The 18388-nt window shown below is 59.8% G+C and overlaps 2 protein-coding genes across 6 annotated transcripts in view; one reads left to right on the forward strand and one right to left on the reverse strand.

The window, feature by feature from the left end:
- The window catches only part of LOC102183674 (selenoprotein O), a 19693-nt gene extending 13967 nt beyond the window's left edge, over positions 1-5726 (forward strand). The window contains exons 6-9 of the mRNA XM_018048946.1: positions 3991-4141; positions 4730-4915; positions 5008-5164; positions 5288-5726. Of these exons, the coding sequence (XP_017904435.1) occupies positions 3991-4141; positions 4730-4915; positions 5008-5164; positions 5288-5473 (680 nt within the window). The 3' untranslated portion in view covers positions 5474-5726. The remainder of the gene's footprint in view (positions 1-3990; positions 4142-4729; positions 4916-5007; positions 5165-5287) is intronic.
- Positions 5571-18388, reverse strand: part of TUBGCP6 (tubulin gamma complex associated protein 6) — a 23390-nt gene continuing 10572 nt past the window's right edge. Inside the window, exons 4-25 of one of the 5 annotated variants that reach the window (XM_018048942.1) lie at positions 15466-15639; positions 14359-14480; positions 13552-13630; positions 13362-13471; positions 13140-13231; positions 12909-13048; positions 11861-12010; positions 11252-11333; positions 11081-11169; positions 10885-11000; positions 9654-9792; positions 9255-9356; positions 7988-9095; positions 7816-7862; positions 7536-7671; positions 7279-7447; positions 7032-7173; positions 6757-6951; positions 6549-6681; positions 6261-6474; positions 6018-6191; positions 5571-5905 (exon numbers count right to left, since the gene is read on the reverse strand). In XM_018048942.1, coding sequence (XP_017904431.1) covers positions 5572-5905; positions 6018-6191; positions 6261-6474; positions 6549-6681; positions 6757-6951; positions 7032-7173; positions 7279-7447; positions 7536-7671; positions 7816-7862; positions 7988-9095; positions 9255-9356; positions 9654-9792; positions 10885-11000; positions 11081-11169; positions 11252-11333; positions 11861-12010; positions 12909-13048; positions 13140-13231; positions 13362-13471; positions 13552-13630; positions 14359-14480; positions 15466-15639 — 4047 coding nt within the window. In that variant the 3' untranslated portion in view covers position 5571. Of the gene's footprint in view, positions 5906-5991; positions 6192-6260; positions 6475-6548; positions 6952-7031; positions 7174-7278; positions 7448-7535; positions 7672-7815; positions 7863-7987; positions 9096-9254; positions 9357-9653; positions 9793-10884; positions 11001-11080; positions 11170-11251; positions 11334-11860; positions 12011-12908; positions 13049-13139; positions 13232-13361; positions 13472-13551; positions 13631-14358; positions 14481-15465; positions 15640-18388 lie in introns of those variants that run through there. The other 4 variants (XM_018048945.1, XM_018048941.1, XM_018048943.1 and 1 more) reach the window with 4 other exon arrangements.

Here is an 18388-nt window from a genome sequence, read left to right on the forward strand (position 1 = left end):
TCACGGGCCGCGGCTGTCTGGGTCCCCGTCTCCCGTCCTCTGGGACTGCCTTTGCAAGGCGTATGTGACTTCCTGGCTGATCTGGCTCAGAGGCCCAGTGCTGCCCAATGGAAGTGGCCGGCCGGGCGCCTTGGGGAAAGCAGCCTTCACACGAGTGTGCTGTGAGCCACAGGTCAGGTCACACTGGCTCCCCTCCGTAGAGCACACTCCCTCCCGTCACTGCTGCACGCTTTCACACTGTGGTCAGTCGAGGTGACCACGCAGGCTTACTTCTTTGTCCCTGTGCTGTCTCTGTTTAAACTGCTTCTCACAGCCTGGTGGCTGGACATCCAGCCTCGGGGTGCCATCTGCTGGCTGCGTCCTCACAGGGCAAAGTGGGGAGCAGGAACACGGAGCCGCTGGAAGGGTTGCACCCTCGTACCCACCTCCCAAAGGCCCTGTCTCCAAACACCATCCCCCTGAGGCTGGGAGGGGACTCACAGACACCCCTTGCATGCTGGGATAAACCCTGCATACTTGGTCCTTCTAGTGTTTTGCTGAGGTTCCTTACGTCTGTACTTACAAGGGACACTGGTCTGTGACTTTCTTTTCTCGTCGTACCTTTGTTTGGCTTTGGTATCAAGACAGTGCTGGTTTCATGAAATGAGCTAGAAAATGTTTCCTCCTGTTTTTTAGAAGAGTCTAAGGATTGGTGTTAACTCTTCTTTAAATGTTTGGTAGACTTCACCATGAAGCCCTCTTGTCCTGACGTTTCATATGTCAGGAAGTTTACAATCTCTTTTCTTGCTATGGGACTACTGAGATTTTCTTTTTCTTCCTGAGTCAGTTCTGGTAATTTATGTTTTTTAGGAATCTGTTGTCTAAGTTATCTGAATTATTATTCATAGTGTCTTCTTAATCTTTTATTTCTGTCTAATCAGCAATGATATCATCACTGTTACTTCTTTCTTTATTGCTTTCACTTGGTGAGTTTAGTCTGCGACCCCATGGACTGCAGCACGCCAGGCCTCCCTGTCCATCACCAACTCTCAAAGCTTGCTCAAACTCCTGACCATCAAGTCGGTGATGCCATCCGACCGTCTCCTCCTCTGTCGTCCCCTCTCCTCCCGCCCCCAATCCCTCCAGCATCAGGGGCTTTTCCGATGTGTCAGTTCTTCCCATCAGGTGGCCAAAGTGTTGGAGCTTCAGCCTCAGCATCAGTACTTCCAATGAATATTCAGGACTGATTTCCTTTAGGAGTGATTGGTTGGATCTCCTTGCAGTCTAAGGGAGTCTCAAGAGTCTTCTCCGACACCATAGTTCAAAAGCATCAGTTCTTCAGCAGTCAGCCTTCTTTATGGTCCAACTCTCACACCCATACATGACCACTAGAAAAACCATAGCTTTGACTAGATGGACCTTTGTTGGCAAAGTAATACTTCTGCTTTTTAATATGCTGTCTAGGTTGGTCATAGCTTTTCTTCCCAGGAGCAAGCATTTTAACTTCATGGCTGCAATCACCATCTGCAGCAATTTTGGAGCCCCCAAAATGAAGTATCTCACTGTTTCCACTGTTTTCCTAACTATTTCCCATGAAGTGATGGGACCAGATGTCATGATCTTCATTTTCTGAATGTTGAGCTTTAAGCCAACTTTTTCACTCTCTTTCACTTTCATCAAGAGTCTCTTCAGTTCCTCTTCACTTCCTGACATAAGGGTGGTGTCATCTGCATATCTGAGGTTATTGATATTTCTCCTGCCAATCTTGATTCCAGCTTGTGCTTCATCCAGCCCAGCATTTCTCATGATGTACTCTGCATAGAAGTTAAATAAGCAGGATGACAATATACAGCCTTGATGTACTCCTTTCCCAATTTGGAACCAGTCTGTTGTTCCTTGTCCAGTTCTAACTGTTGTTTCTTGACCTGCATACAGATTTCTCAGGAAGCAGGTCAGGTGGTCTGGTATCCCCATCTCTTTAAGAATTTTCCAGTTTATTGTGATCCACACAGTCAGAGGTTTTGGTGTAGTCAATAAAGTCCATTTTCTATTGGTTTAGCTGAAACTTTGTCAGTTTTCCTGATCTTCTTGGAGATCCGATTGTGGTCTCACTCTCCCGCTTCTCTTCTCTAGTTACCTCTGCTTTCATCTTCCTTTCTGTTAAGTTTGGTCTTATTTGTTCTTTTCCTGGTTCCTTAGGTTTAAGATTAGGCTACTGATTTGAAATGTTTTTACTGAGAAGTAACTAATGTGTAGCATCTTACAAGTCTCAGGCGTGCAACATGAAACCATCACCACATACAGTTACATTTTTTTTTTTTCTGGTGATGAGAGTGCTGTTCTTTTAGTTCAGACATACGTAACTATGAACTTCCCTCTGAGCACTGCTGCTTTTGGTTCATACCTCCAAGTGTTTTCTCATTTCCCTTGTGATTTCTTTTTAGACCCAATAGTTGATTAATTTTAACATTGTTATTCAGTTGCCAAATTGTTTCTGACTCTTTGCGACCCCATGGACTGCAGCAAGCCAGGTTTCCCTATCCCAGTTTGCTCAAACTCGGGTCCATTGAGTCGATGGCAGCATCCAACCATTTCACTCTCTAATTTTCCTTCCATTTGTGACTTCTAGCTTCTTTCCATTGTGGTTGCAGAATACACCCGTGTTCGCACAATACACCAGTGTTCTCAGGGTACTAAGACTAATTTTATGGCCCGACACCCGGTCTGTCCTGGAGAAGCTGCGAGCTTGGGTGGAGAGCTGGGTTTGGTGGTGTTTCCTTGTTGGCCCTCTGTCCAGGGGCCAGGTGCAGATATCCCGGCTCCTGCAAAACTGCTAGACTCTGCCCTTCAGCTGTGTTTTGCTGTGCCCACTGGGGCACAGTTTCTCTGCCACGGATCCAGGGACTCCCCCGGTGGCCCAGTGGTTAAGAATCTTTCTTCCAGTGCAGGGATCATGGGTTTGATCCTTTGTCGGGAAGCTCAGCCCCTGAGCATCTAGAGAAGCCCCACAAACCACGGGGAGGACCCAGCACAGCCGAAACATGCGCTTGCCCTTCAGTCTGAATGCCTGCTCTGTGCGTGGGGCTCTCGTTTGACTGTCGTCTCTTCCTGCTGAGCCGACTCACCCGAATCTCATGCTCCTCTTTGTCGAGTGCTCACACAAAGTCTACTTCTCTGGTGTCAGCACAGCCAGCCAGCTCTGTAGGTTACTGTTCGTGTGGTGTGTTTCTTCCATCTTTTCACCTTCAGCTTAAGTGTTTTCAGTGTCTTCCTGCCATTGGACCGTGTTTTGTATCCATCCTGCTGGTCTTTGCTCTTTGAATAGTGACGTTAATCCATTTACTTTGGCTGGGGGGGTCCTCTCAAGGTCTTAGTTCCCCAACCAGGGGTTGACCCCACCTCCTTGACAGTGAATGCGCAGCGCTGACCACGGGGCCAGGCAGCGCCCTAGTCCGTTCACTTTCCACAGGGCTGCAGATGAGGAAGAATCGGCCCTTCGCTGTGGCATCTTGCACCGTTTTTGCCCCTTGTTTTCTGTCGCCACGCTCGTGTTTAGGTGGTTTTTTGTGTACACCATTCTGGTTCCCCACTCCTGTTCTGTCTGGTTTTGCCCGTTTCCTTAGGGGTTATGGTGACACTGATGTAGCCAGCCAGGCCAAGGACAGCACGCGACACACCTGTTAGCTCGTGTCCTCTGCTGGCTCAACCTTGCAGCTCCCAGAGCGTGCAGCGCTGAAGGCGCAGACAGTGATGGGGGCCAGGGCCGCCTCAGTGCCTGGACTGTTTATGCAGGTCACCAATGAAGAGACTGGGCTTAGAGGCCTTGGAAGATGGCGTGACTTGTCAGGTTCAGAGTGGGGACCAAGTTGGCGGCACAGAACAGGCCGGGTGGGGGTGGGGGGGTCAGGAACCCCTGCCCTGACGCCCAGCAGGGCTCCACACGCGTGTGCCGGATGAACACGTGTGCTCGTCTGGTGACGGGGCGGTGCCCTGAGCAGCTTTGTGTTCCAGGGGCTGACTTCACAAACTCCTTCTCCCTGCTGAGCTCTTTCCCAGCTGCGCCGGAGTCCCCAGACCTGGATGAGTTCCTGGCCGCGCTGACTGCACAGTGTGCCTCCCTGGAGGAGCTGAGGCTTGCTTTCCGACCCCAGATGGATCCCCGGTGCGTGGTTGGGTCTTGCTTCCCGGGAATTTGTTTCCAGAAAAGGGAGGAATATTTAGAATAAAGCCATGGGTGGTCAGACCCTGGCTCTGTAGCCCTGAGGCCCGCCAGCCAGAGGAAAGGACGCGATGCTGAAGCTGGATGAGGGCCAGGCAGCACAGGGTCAGGCATGGTGGCTTCTGCTCCAGGGAGGCTCCAGGAAGAGCCTGGCTGTGGCCCGCAGTCGCCAGCCCCTCAGGCTTTCCACACCGTTGTGTCCTGGGGGCGGGGCCCACACTCAGCCCATCAAGTTTGGTGCCCAGCGGGAATCTAGTGCGGCAGTGTGAGGGAGGCTGAGCTGGCAGGACCTGCTGAGCACAGAGCCAGGGTGACTGAGAAGGGGGTGTCAGGGGCTGCCCTGCCCCCTCCCCAGGTGGAGCATCCAGCTGTGTTCTCCATGGGCGGGGTCAACATCAGGGGACGGGCCTGACACGTTCCCCCATCTGCCCCACCCACCGGACCCGGGCTCCGCCCTGGCGGGGCCGAGCACAGCAGTGTGGCAGGCCGGGAGGGCCGGCCTGGGGCCCCTCACGCGCCCGCTCCGCGCAGGCAGCTGGCCATGATGCTCATGCTGGCGCAGTCAAACCCGCAGCTCCTGGCGCTCATCGGCACGCGGGCGAGCCTGGCTCGGGAGCTGGAGCGCGTGGAGCAGCAGTCGCGGCTAGAGCAGCTGAGCGAGGCCGAGCTGCACAGCAAGAACAGGAGCCGCTGGGCTGCGTGGCTCCACGACTACAGGTGCCCCCTGCCCTCCCCCTGGTGCCCCTCCCCTCCCCCGCGCCGACCCCAACGCGGGCCGGGCTACGCGGCTGACGCCCAGTGGGTTGTAGGGCCCGGCTGGAGAAGGACCGGGAGGCCAGCGGCGACGCAGCCACCTGGCAGGCCGAGCGCACACGTGTCATGCGCGCCAACAACCCCAAGTACGTGCTGAGGAACTACATTGCACAGGGCGCCATTGAAGCTGCGGAGAGCGGTGACTTCTCGGAGGCAAGGGCCGCCTGCCCCCTCCCCCACACCAGCCCGCCCCCCCAACCTCCCCGCCCGCGCGTTTCCCTAGTTGCAGAGGAGGCCGGTCCCCAACAGCCCCCCTCGCTCTCCACCCCTCTGCAGGTGCGGCGGGGGCTGAAGCTGCTGGAGACCCCTTACGGCGGGGAGGCAGAGGCTGTCGAGCCCGAGGCGGCCGCGGAGGCCAGCGAGGTGGCCGCGGAGACCGGCGGGGCGGCCGGCCGGCGGCGCTCCTACAGCAGCAAGCCCCCGCTCTGGGCGGCAGAGCTGTGCGTGACGTGATCCTCGTAACCGCCCTGGGGACTCCGCGCAGGAGGCCCCGGGGCCGAGCCCTTGAGTCCACGAGGCGGCTCCCGCTCCCGTCTCTCCGTGACGGCGGAGACGTCCAGTCAGGACCTGACCCGTCTCCACCCGACGCCGACTCGCCACCCCTGCCCCAGGCTCTGCTCCCCATGACATGCCCCACGCCCGCACCGCGCGGCCCCCACCCACCTGGCGGGGGTGGAGGGGGGCGCGGCCCCCCAATAAACCGGCAGCCTCCTCAGTGGCCCCGCGTGGTTGCTCCGCCCCCGCCCGCCCCGGAGACAGAGGCTGGAGGGCGGGTACACGTTTATTGCGGCCGAGCCGGGGCTCAGGCGTCCTGGTAGTAGTTGTTGAAGTTGATGCGCAGCAGGAAGTCCTCCAGGTGGGGCTGGTAGCCGCGGTTCACCAGCTTGCTCACCACTGTGAGGGGCGGGGCGGGGGGAGGGGCGGGTTCAGTGAGCGGCGTAGCCCCGGCCCCAGCCCTCCCCCGCCCCGGGGGGCGTCACCTTTGAAGAGGAAGCGGGAGTAGTACTTGAAGGCGCTGTAGGACTGCTGCATGAGGGCAAAGTTGGGGTGCTCGGGGCCGCGCGGGCCGCCGGCCGGGCCCCAGGGCTGGGAGATGAGCTGGCTGCGGAACTTGAGGACCAGGCTGAAGACGCTGTGGATGACGTTCATGACCGGCGCCGCCTTCTCCGTCAGCAGGCCCCTGGGGGGAGGCGGGGGCTGCGGTGGGTGCGCCCGAGCCGGGGCCGCGCGGGGGCAGGCCGCAGCTCACCTGAAGACCGCCTTGTGCAGGTACTCGGCGTGGGCGCGCTGTATCTCCTCCAGGTCGCCCACCGAGGCCAGCCTGGCCTGGAACTCGCACCAGCTGACGTGCAGGATCTGGTTGGCGATGTAGCCCTGGGTGACCTTGACGAAGTGCTGCATCTCGTGCTTGAAAAGCTGCAGCTGGCGGAACTGCGCCGAGCCGGCCGCCTGGCTCACCCGCGCTGAGGGGGGGCGGGGAGGGCAGGGGTGAGTGCCGCCGCGGGCGGAGCGGGCCCCTCGGGCCCCCCAGGCTCACCTGTGCGCTTGAGGTGGAAGCAGACGTCCTTGAGCGTCCACATCATGAGCTTCAGCTGCAGCAGGAAGGAGAAGATGCCCCCGTACCTGCTCAGGCAGCCCTCGGTGACCACGATGTTGAGAGGCCAGTCGACCTGGCAGGGAGGCCGGCTCAGTACAGCTGCGTCCCGGGACCACCCCCACCGCCCGCGCCAGGGGGCGCTGCTGACCTTGTACCTGAGCTCCAGGCAGCTCAGCACGTCCGGGGCGTTGGGGGCGAACGTCTCGGGCAGGAACTTGAGGGCGAAGGAGAGGTTGGCGGCGTGCGGGCTGTCGCCGTGCAGGCTGTATTGCAGGGCCTTGCTCAGCACCGAGTTGAGCACCAGGGGGCTGAGAAGCTCTCCGGGCGTCTGGCCCGCCCCAAGCTGCAGGGACAGGACACAGCGTCCCAAAGCGTCCAGAGCCTGCCCGCCGCCCCTCTGGCGCCTGGCCCGCCCGAGCTCACCTTCTCGAAGAGCAGGTCGCTGAGGGACTGGGCGAACTCTCCGTCCTCCATCAGCAGGAAGTGCCTTAGCGCCTCGAAGTGCGCCCCGAGGTTCAGCTCCACGAAGAAGTAGTCGACCACGGCCTTGTTCACCAGGGAGACGCTGGCGGGAGGGGCCTGGAGTTACTGACCGTCGGGGGGCGGAGCTGGGCGGGGCAGGGGGAGCGGGCCGGGCCGCGGAGGGAGCAGAGGGTCAGGAGGTGCTCACTGGGCAGCCAGCGGGGCGGTAACAGAGTGCTTCATGAGCACGGGCAGCGGCAGCAGCTCGCTCAGCTGCACGGCGCTCTCGTCTGCGTCTGACGGGACCCGGGCGTCCTCGGGGAGGGCGAAGGCTCGGGGAAGCCCGTGGTGCAGGAGGCGGGCCACGGGAGGCTCCGCTGCGGGGTGATTGATAGACTGCAGTTACGCGCCAGGGACACGGGGCCAGGCTGCCTCCTGCCTGCCCGCTGTGGCCGGCCCACTCACACATGGCATCGTAGCTGTCTGGGTACTGCTCCAGGCGGTAGTGCCCCGCCAGGCCCGCCAGGTAGGCCTGTTCCCGGTCCCAGAGCTGGGCTGCCGCCTCGCCAGGGTCTGGGCTGCTCTGGACGTCTGCATCCTCCTAAGATAACCCAGCCTCGAGGGACCCGCCTCCTTCCCTCATCTGAGAGGAGGGACCAGGAGGCAGACCGCACCCGCCCTGACCAGTCCCAGGACAGAGCCGTGCCTGCCCACAAAAGGCCCAGCACACCCCCCAACCCCTGACCTGTGAGCCGGGAGAGAGGTCCCTGGAGTCCTCGCTCATCCCCAGGCCTGAGCAGAAGAAATGGGGCAGGAGAGAGGGTCAGGGCCAAACACCTGCCCCCTCCCCACTGGTCCTCCCCGTCCTGGGCTCACAGAACGCCCCCAGGGGCAGGACGGCTCTGGGTCCCACTGACCTGGCTCCTCCGGGGTGCTGTCTCCCAGAGCAGCAGGTACAGCCTCAGCAGACAGCGAGGCCTGGGGGCCACCCTCCTCCCCGTGGCCAGGGCCTGGTCCGGCCACCTGTGCGCTGGAGCTGCCTGAGGCTGTCTCCGCAGGCAGCCGTGGCATGTGTTCCTGGGCAAGTCCCTGGGTTCCCGAGCTGAGGCCCAACTGGGGCCCAGGGTCAGGCGGGCCCAATGGGGGCCTGGACAAATTGGGCTCGGCTTCCCCTGAGAGCACCCCCAGCATCACACTGGACTGAGACACGTGTCCATGGACATTCCACCGTGGCCGGGAGGGGGCCACGTCCCACACATTCTCCCCGACCCTGATGCTGGCATCAGACACATGTCCGTGGACGTTCCACCGTGGTCGAGAGGGGGCCACGTCCCACACATTCTCCCCCACCCTGATGCTGGCGTCAGACACGTGTCCATGGACTTTCCACCGTGGCCGGGAGGGGGTCATTCCAGAAGCACAGACCCCTCTGGGAACACCAGGCTCTGCCCCAAGGACCTGCGCAGTGGCCGGGCAGCGCTCCTCCTGGGGGGAGGGGCGCTGTGGGGGGTCAGGGCCACACGTGCTCAGCGGCACCTGAGTGTCCTCCTGCGGCTGCTGCCCCCTGCTGCCCGGGCTGCCTCCTGCAGTCTGGAGCGCCCCTGTGGAACCTGGGGCGGCCACAGCGGGCCTCAGGATGGTTCTGAAGTCATACTCCTGTGGCCCAACAGGCACCAAGTCCCCTGCTGTGGACGGAGCCATGGGAGGCAGGTCGGAGCCGATGGTCTGCAGCGCCTCCTCCAGGATGGGGGCTGCCCTGCCAAGCCCAGGCTCAGCCCCCTGGGCCGCGGGCAGGAAGTCTCGGAGGCTGAGGCCCATGGAGAATGGCCCCGGCTCCTCTGCCTGCCCCCACAGCAAGCCTGCCCCGGGCCCTGCACGATAGGCCTCGGCTCCTGGAGACTCAAGAGGCTGCAGCGTGAGCACACTCTGCCCATGAGGGCCAGCCGGGGCTGCCTCCCTCGGCTCCTCTCGCCCGGGGTCACAGCTGCCGCCTCTGTCGCGGGGCACAGGGCCCAGAAAGGAAGCCTGAAACACAAACGCACATGGGTTCCCCCTGGTGTCTGCTTCTGTCCCCCAGGTTCAGTTCTGCACCCAACACTCAAGCCCATGAAAGGGGACAGTGGGGACACATGCCAGGCCTAGGGCAGCCAACTCAGAGCCCACCCTCCATGGCCTGGGTCCTACCTGGTCCCCTGCCCATGAGTGGGCACTTGTCTGGGAGCAGGCACCAGGGAGCGCGGCTGGCTGCTCTAGGGGCCTCCCCTCAGCCACGGCCTCTAGCATCCCCTGAAATGGAACCAGCAGAACGTGAGGAGGCAGCTTTGGGGGGTGAGAGCCCCAGCCCCGGCACCACGCCTGCAGGCGCACCGATGCAGCAGGGCGCTGCCCAGAGCCTGGCTGGCATGTGGCACCGCCCACGTCACCTGAGGGCAGCCCAGCCTCTCCTGGTCACGCCCCTCTGGGCACCTGGTGAGAGCATTACCCAAACCCCGCAGTGGGCACACAGTGGGTCTGTGTGTGACTTCAGGGCTCCTGAGTCCCCGAGAGCCCAGAGAAGAGCTCCTGGGTGACGAGTGGCAACACCTGAGTGCGTTTCTCATCTTCCAGGAGAAAACGAAGCCGTGCGCTGGCCAGCCGGTGCCTCCGGACCTTCCACAGTGCCCTCTGCTCCCGACGAGCTGCCTCTGCAGACAACTTGCTGTAATGATCCACCAGCGCCTGCCTGCAGCCACCCAGACAGCATGGGCCACCAGTCACCCCACTGTCCAGCCAGTGCCCCATGCGGGGGCCCCCTATGGGAAGCCTACCCCCGAGCACCTTCCCTAGGTGGGCAGCTGGCCCCTTGGAGCCCGCACAACACCTGCAGGGCCTCACTGGGCAGGTCTTTCTGCCTCTCCCCCCAAATGGGAGCCCCTGGCGGGCAGGCACAGTGCAGTCACTCAAAGTGAACCCCAGACGAGCTCCCCCACAGCCTGAAGCACAGGGAGCAGTGCAGGCCGGGGGCCCAAACCCTCTGAGGTGTGACCTCGCTCCTCACTGGAGGTGGTTCTCCCACTGCCGCGCCAGCTCCAGAGCGTCAGGAGGTGATGCCAACGGCACGAGGCAGCGGGAACGCCTCACTTAATTCAAAGCTGGCCACGTTACAGCCAGTGATGCTGGCTCTCTCACCAACACGAAGCTGGTCTCAAGCCCAGCCTGGCCATGTTTAATTCAGCTGCCACAGGCCAGGGACACTCCCTCCACAGCTCGTTTCCTCCAAACGTAAACGAGAGAACAACGTCAATCATACGCGCGTGTGTACATACTCGAGTCAGCACGGATGCACACGGACACGCGTGCACTCAGCGCTGACTGGCTCTGTCGCGCTCCGTGAACAGCCCCAGGGTCAGGACCACTGACCGGCCGAGGAAAGAGCGGGGCTCCTTCTGAGGCGCCAGCTGTGCTGGCAGCTCAGGAAATGCAGGGAGGGAGGAGGCACGCCAGAGCACAAGATGCTCCCGGAAGCCGTGCTGGGTGAATCCCTGTCTCTCAGTCAGGCTGCTAACAGGTTTAAAGGCAGATTTAAGAAACAGGCAGTTTAACTTCAAGGAGACAGAGAGACAGGATGCGAGCACAGCGTGGACCGAGCCTGGACCCCAGCCCACAGAGGGCGACTGCAAGAAGAGCGAGCTCAGACTGCCACTGCTCCCCGAGACAGGCGCCTGAAAGGTGCCCGGGCACTGGCAAAAGGGCAACCGACCATCACAAAGGCCGAACCAGCCGCGACCTCCAGGAAGGCTGAGCTGGCACGGCCATGGTGCCCCCAGCCACCCACCTGGCCTTCCTCTCCAGCTGCTCCTCCAGGGCCCTCAGCCTCCTCTCCCGGTCCCGGAGCTCGCGGGCATAGCTGAAGTCCTCGTCCAGCTCCTCCTGCCTGGCTGCCCGACGTCGCTGCAAAACACCCCACAGGCGCCCCGCTAGTGAAGTCGACCCCTCGGGCCCACCCCCCCACCCTGGGCCAGCCCCCCCACCTCCTGGTCCTTCACAAACTGCTCCTTCAGCCTCTGGAACTGCTCTCGCTTCCGGGCGTCCGAGACCATCCGCTCCGACATTTGCCGATCTGGAACAAGACAGCCAGGGTCCGTGGTGAGGAGCCCCCGCAGGAGGCCCTCGACATAGAGGGGCAGGTGAGCCACACGCACCGCTGAGTGCCTGCAGGACCCTGGACGCCGCCTCCCGGGCCTGGACAATTAATTCTTGCTTTGCAATTTCCATCCGTAATTCCTGAAAAACACCACCAGTGACTGATGCGTCTGACCTTTCACCCCCCACCCCTGGGACAGCCAGGGAGAGGGGTATGCTCAGACCGGGTCTGGGGGTGCAGTGCCCGTCCTGCAAGGCAGTGAAGCTGGTCCCCAGGCAGGTGACACCTTCTCTCAGAGCGATCTGGGGCCAAGACCCCAGTCTTCATGCCCACCCTGGCCCTCCCACAGAGGCCAGCCCCCTGCACCCCCAGGGTTCGCCCCTCCACCCGACTGGTTCTCAGAAGTCTGCCCTGCCCACAGCTTCCTGCTGCCCACAGCTTCCTGCTGCCCACAGGTGCCAAGAATTTGCATCAACCCCTCCCCAGGACACAGGACCCTCAAAGCTCGGGCCTCAGTGCACCGGACCCTTCTAAGCAGGACGGGGGCTCAAGGGAGCCACTGAGGCCAGGAGCCACAGCCCGGCCAGGGTGGGGCTGCCTAGCGCCCAGCCCACTCCGGGAGGAGAGGAGGGGGGTGCCAGGGAAGGCCGGGCTGCGGTGCCCTCACCTTTTCCTCCTTGCTGACCGAGCTGTGGCGTGCCACCCTCTCCATGCGGCCCACGTAGGCGGCACAGTCCTTCTCGATGCCCTTTAGCTCCTCGAGGGAGAAGACCACGGAGATGCGCGGGACCGGGACATCCGAGCAGCAGAGGTAGTGCTGGGTGGGGGGCGGCGCGTGAGCCCAGGGGCTCACGGACACAGCCCGCCTCGCCTCCCGCTGGTGACCCACGTGGACAGCCTGCCTCAGGAGTGCTGTGCGCCCCGCTGACACCCTCCACGGCTCCAGAACAGCAGGTGTGGGTCTCCGCCCAGGGCCAGGCCACCCTGCAGCAGAGGCCAGGCCTGGCTCCCACAAGAAAGGCTCCAGGAAAAGGTGGGAAGGCCCAGACACACCCACAGGGCCTCCCTGAGGTCAGTCCCGCCCACATGTAGCCCCGCCCCCCACAGCCAACACCTGGGCAGCTCCTGGGGGGCTCATGGATACTGTAGCCCCCTCAGCAGCCCTGAGCCCATCCTGGCCGCTCCAGCCTGCTCCTCTCAGCCCTGCACTCGGCCGGCCGCTGCCCCTGCTCTGGCCTGCACCTGGCTGTTGCACTGCCAGGAGCCCCCAGTCCACACCCGCCAGCCTGGCCGGACACCAGAGAGCACCTCCTGCAGGGGCTGCCCGTCCCACCCACTGCCACTGGCCATCTTCCAGGGGCCTTGGCTGCATGGACAACAGCTCAGGCCTCTGCTCCAGGGCACGGCCAAGCCCTGGGACCCCTCACATGACCCCTGGGTCCATCCTCCTGCCAACACAGCCCTTCCCATCCCTCTGGGGCAGTTTCCAAGGTGGGGGAGCAGGAGAAGCCCACTGCCCCTTTGGCCTCTGAAAGGCCTTCAGCTTTCCTCCCATCTTTGAAGGAGCACTAGAAACTCAACAGAGCCGCTCATGAAACTCTCAAGGGGACTGAGGTTGAGGTCACCCAACCCGAGCTGGAACACTATGGACCTGGGCTGAGGGCAGATGGGCAGGCAGCGTGGGGCTGGCGGAGGCCGGCCGCTCTGCCCCTCACCTGGGGGCAGCAGAGCTTCAGCAGATTGATGGTCTTCCCACAGACGTACACATCATGGGCAATGTGGCTCAGGAACATGGGGACGCAGTCCTCCGCCTCTTTGGAAATGAGCACGTAGCCGTGGGTCCAGTAAAACCTGTCTGCACGTGGGATGGCCGCTCAGGCCTGCGACCAGTGCGGCCCTGACCTGGCCGACAGCAGTGTCCCCGCCCAGCAGCAGCCCCCACCTACCTCTGAAGCCCAAGTACTCGTGGTTCACCTGGATCATGAACTCGCCATAAACATCTCTGAAGACCCCACTGTAGACCCAGTCGTGGATGAACCTGCACGCGTGTGGAAAGGGGGCGTGAGCTGGGCAGGACATCAACAGGGTAGAGAGCTCCGCCCTGGGAGTGGGGGGCTGCAGTCCAAGCCCACCCCCCCAGAGCCTGCCCCGCTCCCGCCCTGCCCCACCGCGTGTAGGGCTCGCAGCTGGTCTTGAGCAGAGACAGCAGGACTGGGTAATGCTCGTTGCTGCAGTTGTCCAGGGCCTCCTGGTAGAGGTAGGAGAGCAGCCTCACACCCTGCAGACAGCAAGGGGGGCTCAGCCACGCCACATGCAGCAGGGGGGGCCCTGCCCGCCCCGGAGCCCGCCAGCCCTCACCGTGGGGAAGGCAGCCCTGGGCTCTCCACCACCGGAGCCTTGGAGCGTGGCGCCAACGCCACAGAGCTCAGCCAGGTACCTACACACAGAGGCAGGGAGACCAGGTGGGCAGAAGACCCAGGCCCTCCCCTGCCTGTCCGCATAGTCCGGCTTTAAAACCGCCTGCACCTCAAGAAGCTCAGCTTTGAGCTGCCTGTCAGGCCCCTCCCAGGAACCCCATGCAGCCCCACCTCCTTCCCAGGTCCGGCCGAGACTCTGAGTCCACGGCCCTCCCCCACTCCTGCTGCTCCCCCGCAAGAGCCCCTCCTGCACCCACCGCCTCCCCCAGGTCACCTCCTCTGCCATCCTGAACGGCTACCAAGTCCCCTTGGGCCCCCTGCCTCGCTACCCCACTCCAGGCTATGCTCCCACCACGCCCTCCAGACACCTCCAGGCTCAGCCTCCCCCTCACGCCCCTTCTCCAGCCCTGGGGCCTCCACACTCCTCCCCTCAGCCTGCAGGAACTCCTCTCCACTGAACCCACCCCTCAACCCCTAGCCCTCCACTCTGCCTTCTCCAGATGGCACCTGCCAGCAGGCACTCTGCCCATGTTCACTGACCAGCTCCTGAGTGCAGGTGCCAGGTCTGTCTGCAGGGCCCCTGTGAGCCTGTCGGGTAGGAGCCCTGATCCTGGGTTGGGCCTGCTGGTGGGCACCTCATGAACTCAGCTTGGTCAAGGGCCATCCAGACTCCAACCAGGAGGCCGCCCATCACCCAGCACGGCCCATGCCTGCCTCATCAGCCACCAAGTCGCACGCCGAGACTTACCTGAGCTGCCGTCCCAGCTTCTTGAAGAGAAAGCCGATGGTCAGGAGGCTCAGGGTGGGCGGGGTGGAGAGCACGCAAGCGCGGTAGTACTGCAGGTACCGCCTCAGGCCGCTGGTGAAGGCCTGTGGGGCAGGAGGCTAGAAGGAGGGTGGCCAGGCACAGGGGCATGGCCACCAAGCTCGGAACCAGAGAAATACCTGGGTGTGGGAAAAAGTTGGGCCTCCACCCCCAAGCCTGGGGCTCCATTTCCCAAGGAATGGGCATGTACGGGTCACATGCAGACACCCAGCCTGGCCAGAAGCCCGAGCCCACTGTAAGCCCCCCAGGCCAGCTGCACCAGGAATCTGGACCTTGCAGATCCTGGGCAGCTGGGCTGTGTGCACAAACGCCAAGTCCTAGAGGGTCTCTGGCCACTCAGGCCACTGGGGTCCCAAGGACACTGGTATCCGGGGTGGTGCCCAGGAGCATGGCCCCAGCGTGGCTCACATACTTCCAGGAGGTCTGCCGGAGCGCTCCAGCGCAAACGTCAGGCACCCAGGAGACCGCTGCCCTGCCCTCCATCCCAGTCAACACAGTAGTCCTGTCTGGGTTTTCCTCTGCCTTCCCAGCCCCGCTCTGGCCCATCCTAGAATCCGAACCTCGTCACATCACCCCAGTAGCCCTGCTGTGATGCCCAAGTGCAAAGGGCCTGGCCCAGTGCCTGTGCTCTCTCTCAGGCTGCACGGCCCCCCACACAGCTGCCCACTGTCCTGGGGGCCTGCCCAGCATTTGCACTGATAACAAGGCTTTCAGGCAGACCTGGCTCAGTCCCGCACCAGAGGCCCGGTGGGGACCAGGCAGCACGTGCTCCCTCCACACCACTGGCCTGCCCCCGGCCCACAGCCCCCAGCACTAGCCACAGCTGTCTCCCACACTCTCACGGCCCCAACACATCCTCCCAGGTTTCCATGCAGTGATGGGCCAGGAAAGATGTGGTCCCCGGCCATTCCCAAAGGGCAACTGACAGACTCTGACGTCACTGAGGAGAATGTGGCCTGGCGCAGGGGCCCTGGAGCAGGCCTGCATACAGCACCCGGGGACCCGCAGCAGCGTGAGGCAGGGCCGCACCTGGAACACGAGGCCCTTGCTGCAGGAGGGGTCCAGCGCGGGCTGCAGGGAGAAGTGGCTGAGGCGCGCGTAGTGCGTCCCACACTCGGCCACCTCGGAGAGGAGGCTGCTGATGCTCTCGGGGGACGCTCCTGAGACATGGACGCCCCGCTTCACCGTGAAGGTCTGAGCTGGCTGGAAGGGACAAAAGGGAAGTCCCTGGGGTGGGGCACTCAGGGTGGTGCTGCCTCCCATTGCACCCAGGCACCCAACCTTGGCACTGCCCCGAGCACCCCTAGACCGGGAGCCCCAAACCTAGACACACAGAGAGGGCACAGGAGACAGAAAGCCTTCTGCCAGCAGGCTGCCACTGACAGGACATGACAGCTCCCGCAGGTTAATATGGTAAACGTCGATGTCACGTGAACTTAAAGATCTAAAGAAACAAAAACCCAAAAAAGAGAAGTCCAACGCCAGATGGCTTCACTGGTAAATTCTACCCATTAAAGAACACCAGTTGTTGGGACGTCTCTGGTGGTCCAGTGGCCAAGACTCCTCACTCCCAATGCAGGGAGCCTGGGTTCAATTCCTGGTCAGGAAACTAGATCCCACATGCCAAAACTAAGATCAAAGATTCTGCGTGCTACAACCAAGACCCAGGGCACCAAATAAATAAATTTTAAAAAAAGAACACCGATTGTTATTAAACTCTTCCAAAGCTTAAAGAGGAGGAATACTTCCTAATTCTAAGAGGCCAGTATTGTTCAGATGCCAAAGCAACATACAGACATTACAAGGAAAAGACTACAGTCCAACATCCCTTATGAACACAGACACAAGAATCTTTGAGAAGGTGCTAACAAACTGAATCTAGCAGCATGTTAAAGGATAATACACTATGACCAAGTGGGCTTTATCTCAGGAATGCAAGGGTAGCTCAACATACAAAAATCAATGTAATATACGTTAATAGAATGAAGGAAAAATCACACATATGACCATGTCAGCTGATGCAAAAAAAAGCATCTGACACAAGTCAACTCCATCCTAAAGGAAATCGATCCTGAATACTCACTGGAAGGACTGATGCTGAAGCTGAAGCTCCAATACTTTGGTTACCTGATACAAAGAGTCGACTTACTAGAAAAGATCCTGATGCTGGGAAGGACTGAGGGCAGGAGAAGAAGGGGACGACAGAGGATGAGATGGTTGGATGGCATCACTAACTCAATGGACATGAGTTTTCGCAAGCTGCCGGAGATGCTGAAGGACAGGGAAGCCTGGGACGCTGCAGTCCACAGGGTTGCAAAGAGTCAGATATGACTGAGCACCTGAACAATACCTTTTCACAATTAACAGCACTCAAACAACTAGGAAAAGAATGGAAGTGGCTCAACGAGATAAAGACTGTGTGTGAAAACTCCACAGCGCGCATTACACTCAGGAGAGACGGAAAGCTTCTCTCAGTGATGAGGAGGAACAAGGCAAGGACGCGTGCTTTCACCACTTCAGTGTAACACTTAAGTCCCAGACACAGCAGTTAGGCAAGGAGAAATGTTAATATGCAGACTGGAAAGGCAGAAGTAAAATGACCTGTTTGCAGGGGACATGATCTCATATTCAGAAAAAGCTAAAGAGTCCACAAAACGTGTTAGAGCTGTTAAACGAATTCGGCAAAGTACCAGGATACAAAATCAACATACAAAAATCATTTGTATTTCCATACACTTGCAATGAACAATCCAAAAAAGGAAAGTAAGAAATAATTCCGTTTACAAGTGCAATATAAGAATAAAGTACTAGAGTAAATCTAACTGAGGAGGCAAAAGACTTGTTAAAGTGAAAACTAGAAAACACTGCTGAGAGAAATTAAAGACCTAAATAAATGCAAAGATATCCTATGTTCATGGACTGGAGTATCTAATAATGTCTGGATAATACACCCAGGGACTCCCCAGCACTCCATGCTTTCACTGCAGGGGGCACAGGTTCAATCCCTGGCCCAGGAACTAAGATCCCCCATGCCACGGGCAACGAAGCCCACTAGCAGAAATGAAAGACCCCACAAGCTGTAACAAAGACCCACCATGCTGCAACTAACACTCGATACAGCCAGATAGATAAAAAAGATATTGAAATAACGATTCACCCAAAGCAACCTGTGGATTCAGTGCCACCCATATCATTATCCCAACGATGCTTTTAGCAGAAATAGAAAAACTCATCCTAAAATCCATCAGTTCAGTTCAGTCGCTCAGTCGTGTCCGACTCTTTGTGACCCCATGAATTGCAGCACGCCAGGCCTCCCTGTCCATCACCATCTCCCGGAGTTCACTCAGACTCACGTCCATCGAGTCCGTGATGCCATCCAGCCATCTCATCCTCTGTCGTCCCCTTCTCCTCCTGCCCCACCCTTCCAGCATCAGAGTCTTTTCCAGTGAGTCAACTCTTCGCATGAGGTGTCCAAAGTACTGGAGTTTCAGCTTTAGCATCATTCCTTCCAAAGAAATCCCAGGGCTGATCTCCTTCAGAATGGACTGGTTGGATCTCCTTGCAGTCCAAGGGACGCTCAAGAGTCTTCTCCAACACCACAGTTCAAAACCATCAATTCTTCGGTGCTCAGCTTTCTTCACAGTCCAACTCTCACATCCATACATGACCACAGGAAAAACCATAGCCTTGACTAGACGGACCTTAGTCGGCAAAGTAATGTCTCTGCTTTTGAATATACTATTTAGGTTGCTCATCACTTTTCTTCCAAAGAGTAAGCATCTTTTGATTTCATGGCTGCAGTCACCATCTGCAGTGATTTTGGAGCCCCCAAAAATAAAGTCTGACACTGTTTCCACTGTTTCTCCATCTATTTCCCATGAAGTGATGGGACCAGATGCCATGATCTTCGTTTTCTGAATGTTGAGCTTCAAGCCAACTTTTTCACTCTCCT

This window comes from Capra hircus, chromosome 5, assembly GCF_001704415.2.
Source record: "Capra hircus breed San Clemente chromosome 5, ASM170441v1, whole genome shotgun sequence".
Classification (NCBI taxonomy): domain Eukaryota; kingdom Metazoa; phylum Chordata; class Mammalia; order Artiodactyla; family Bovidae; genus Capra; species Capra hircus.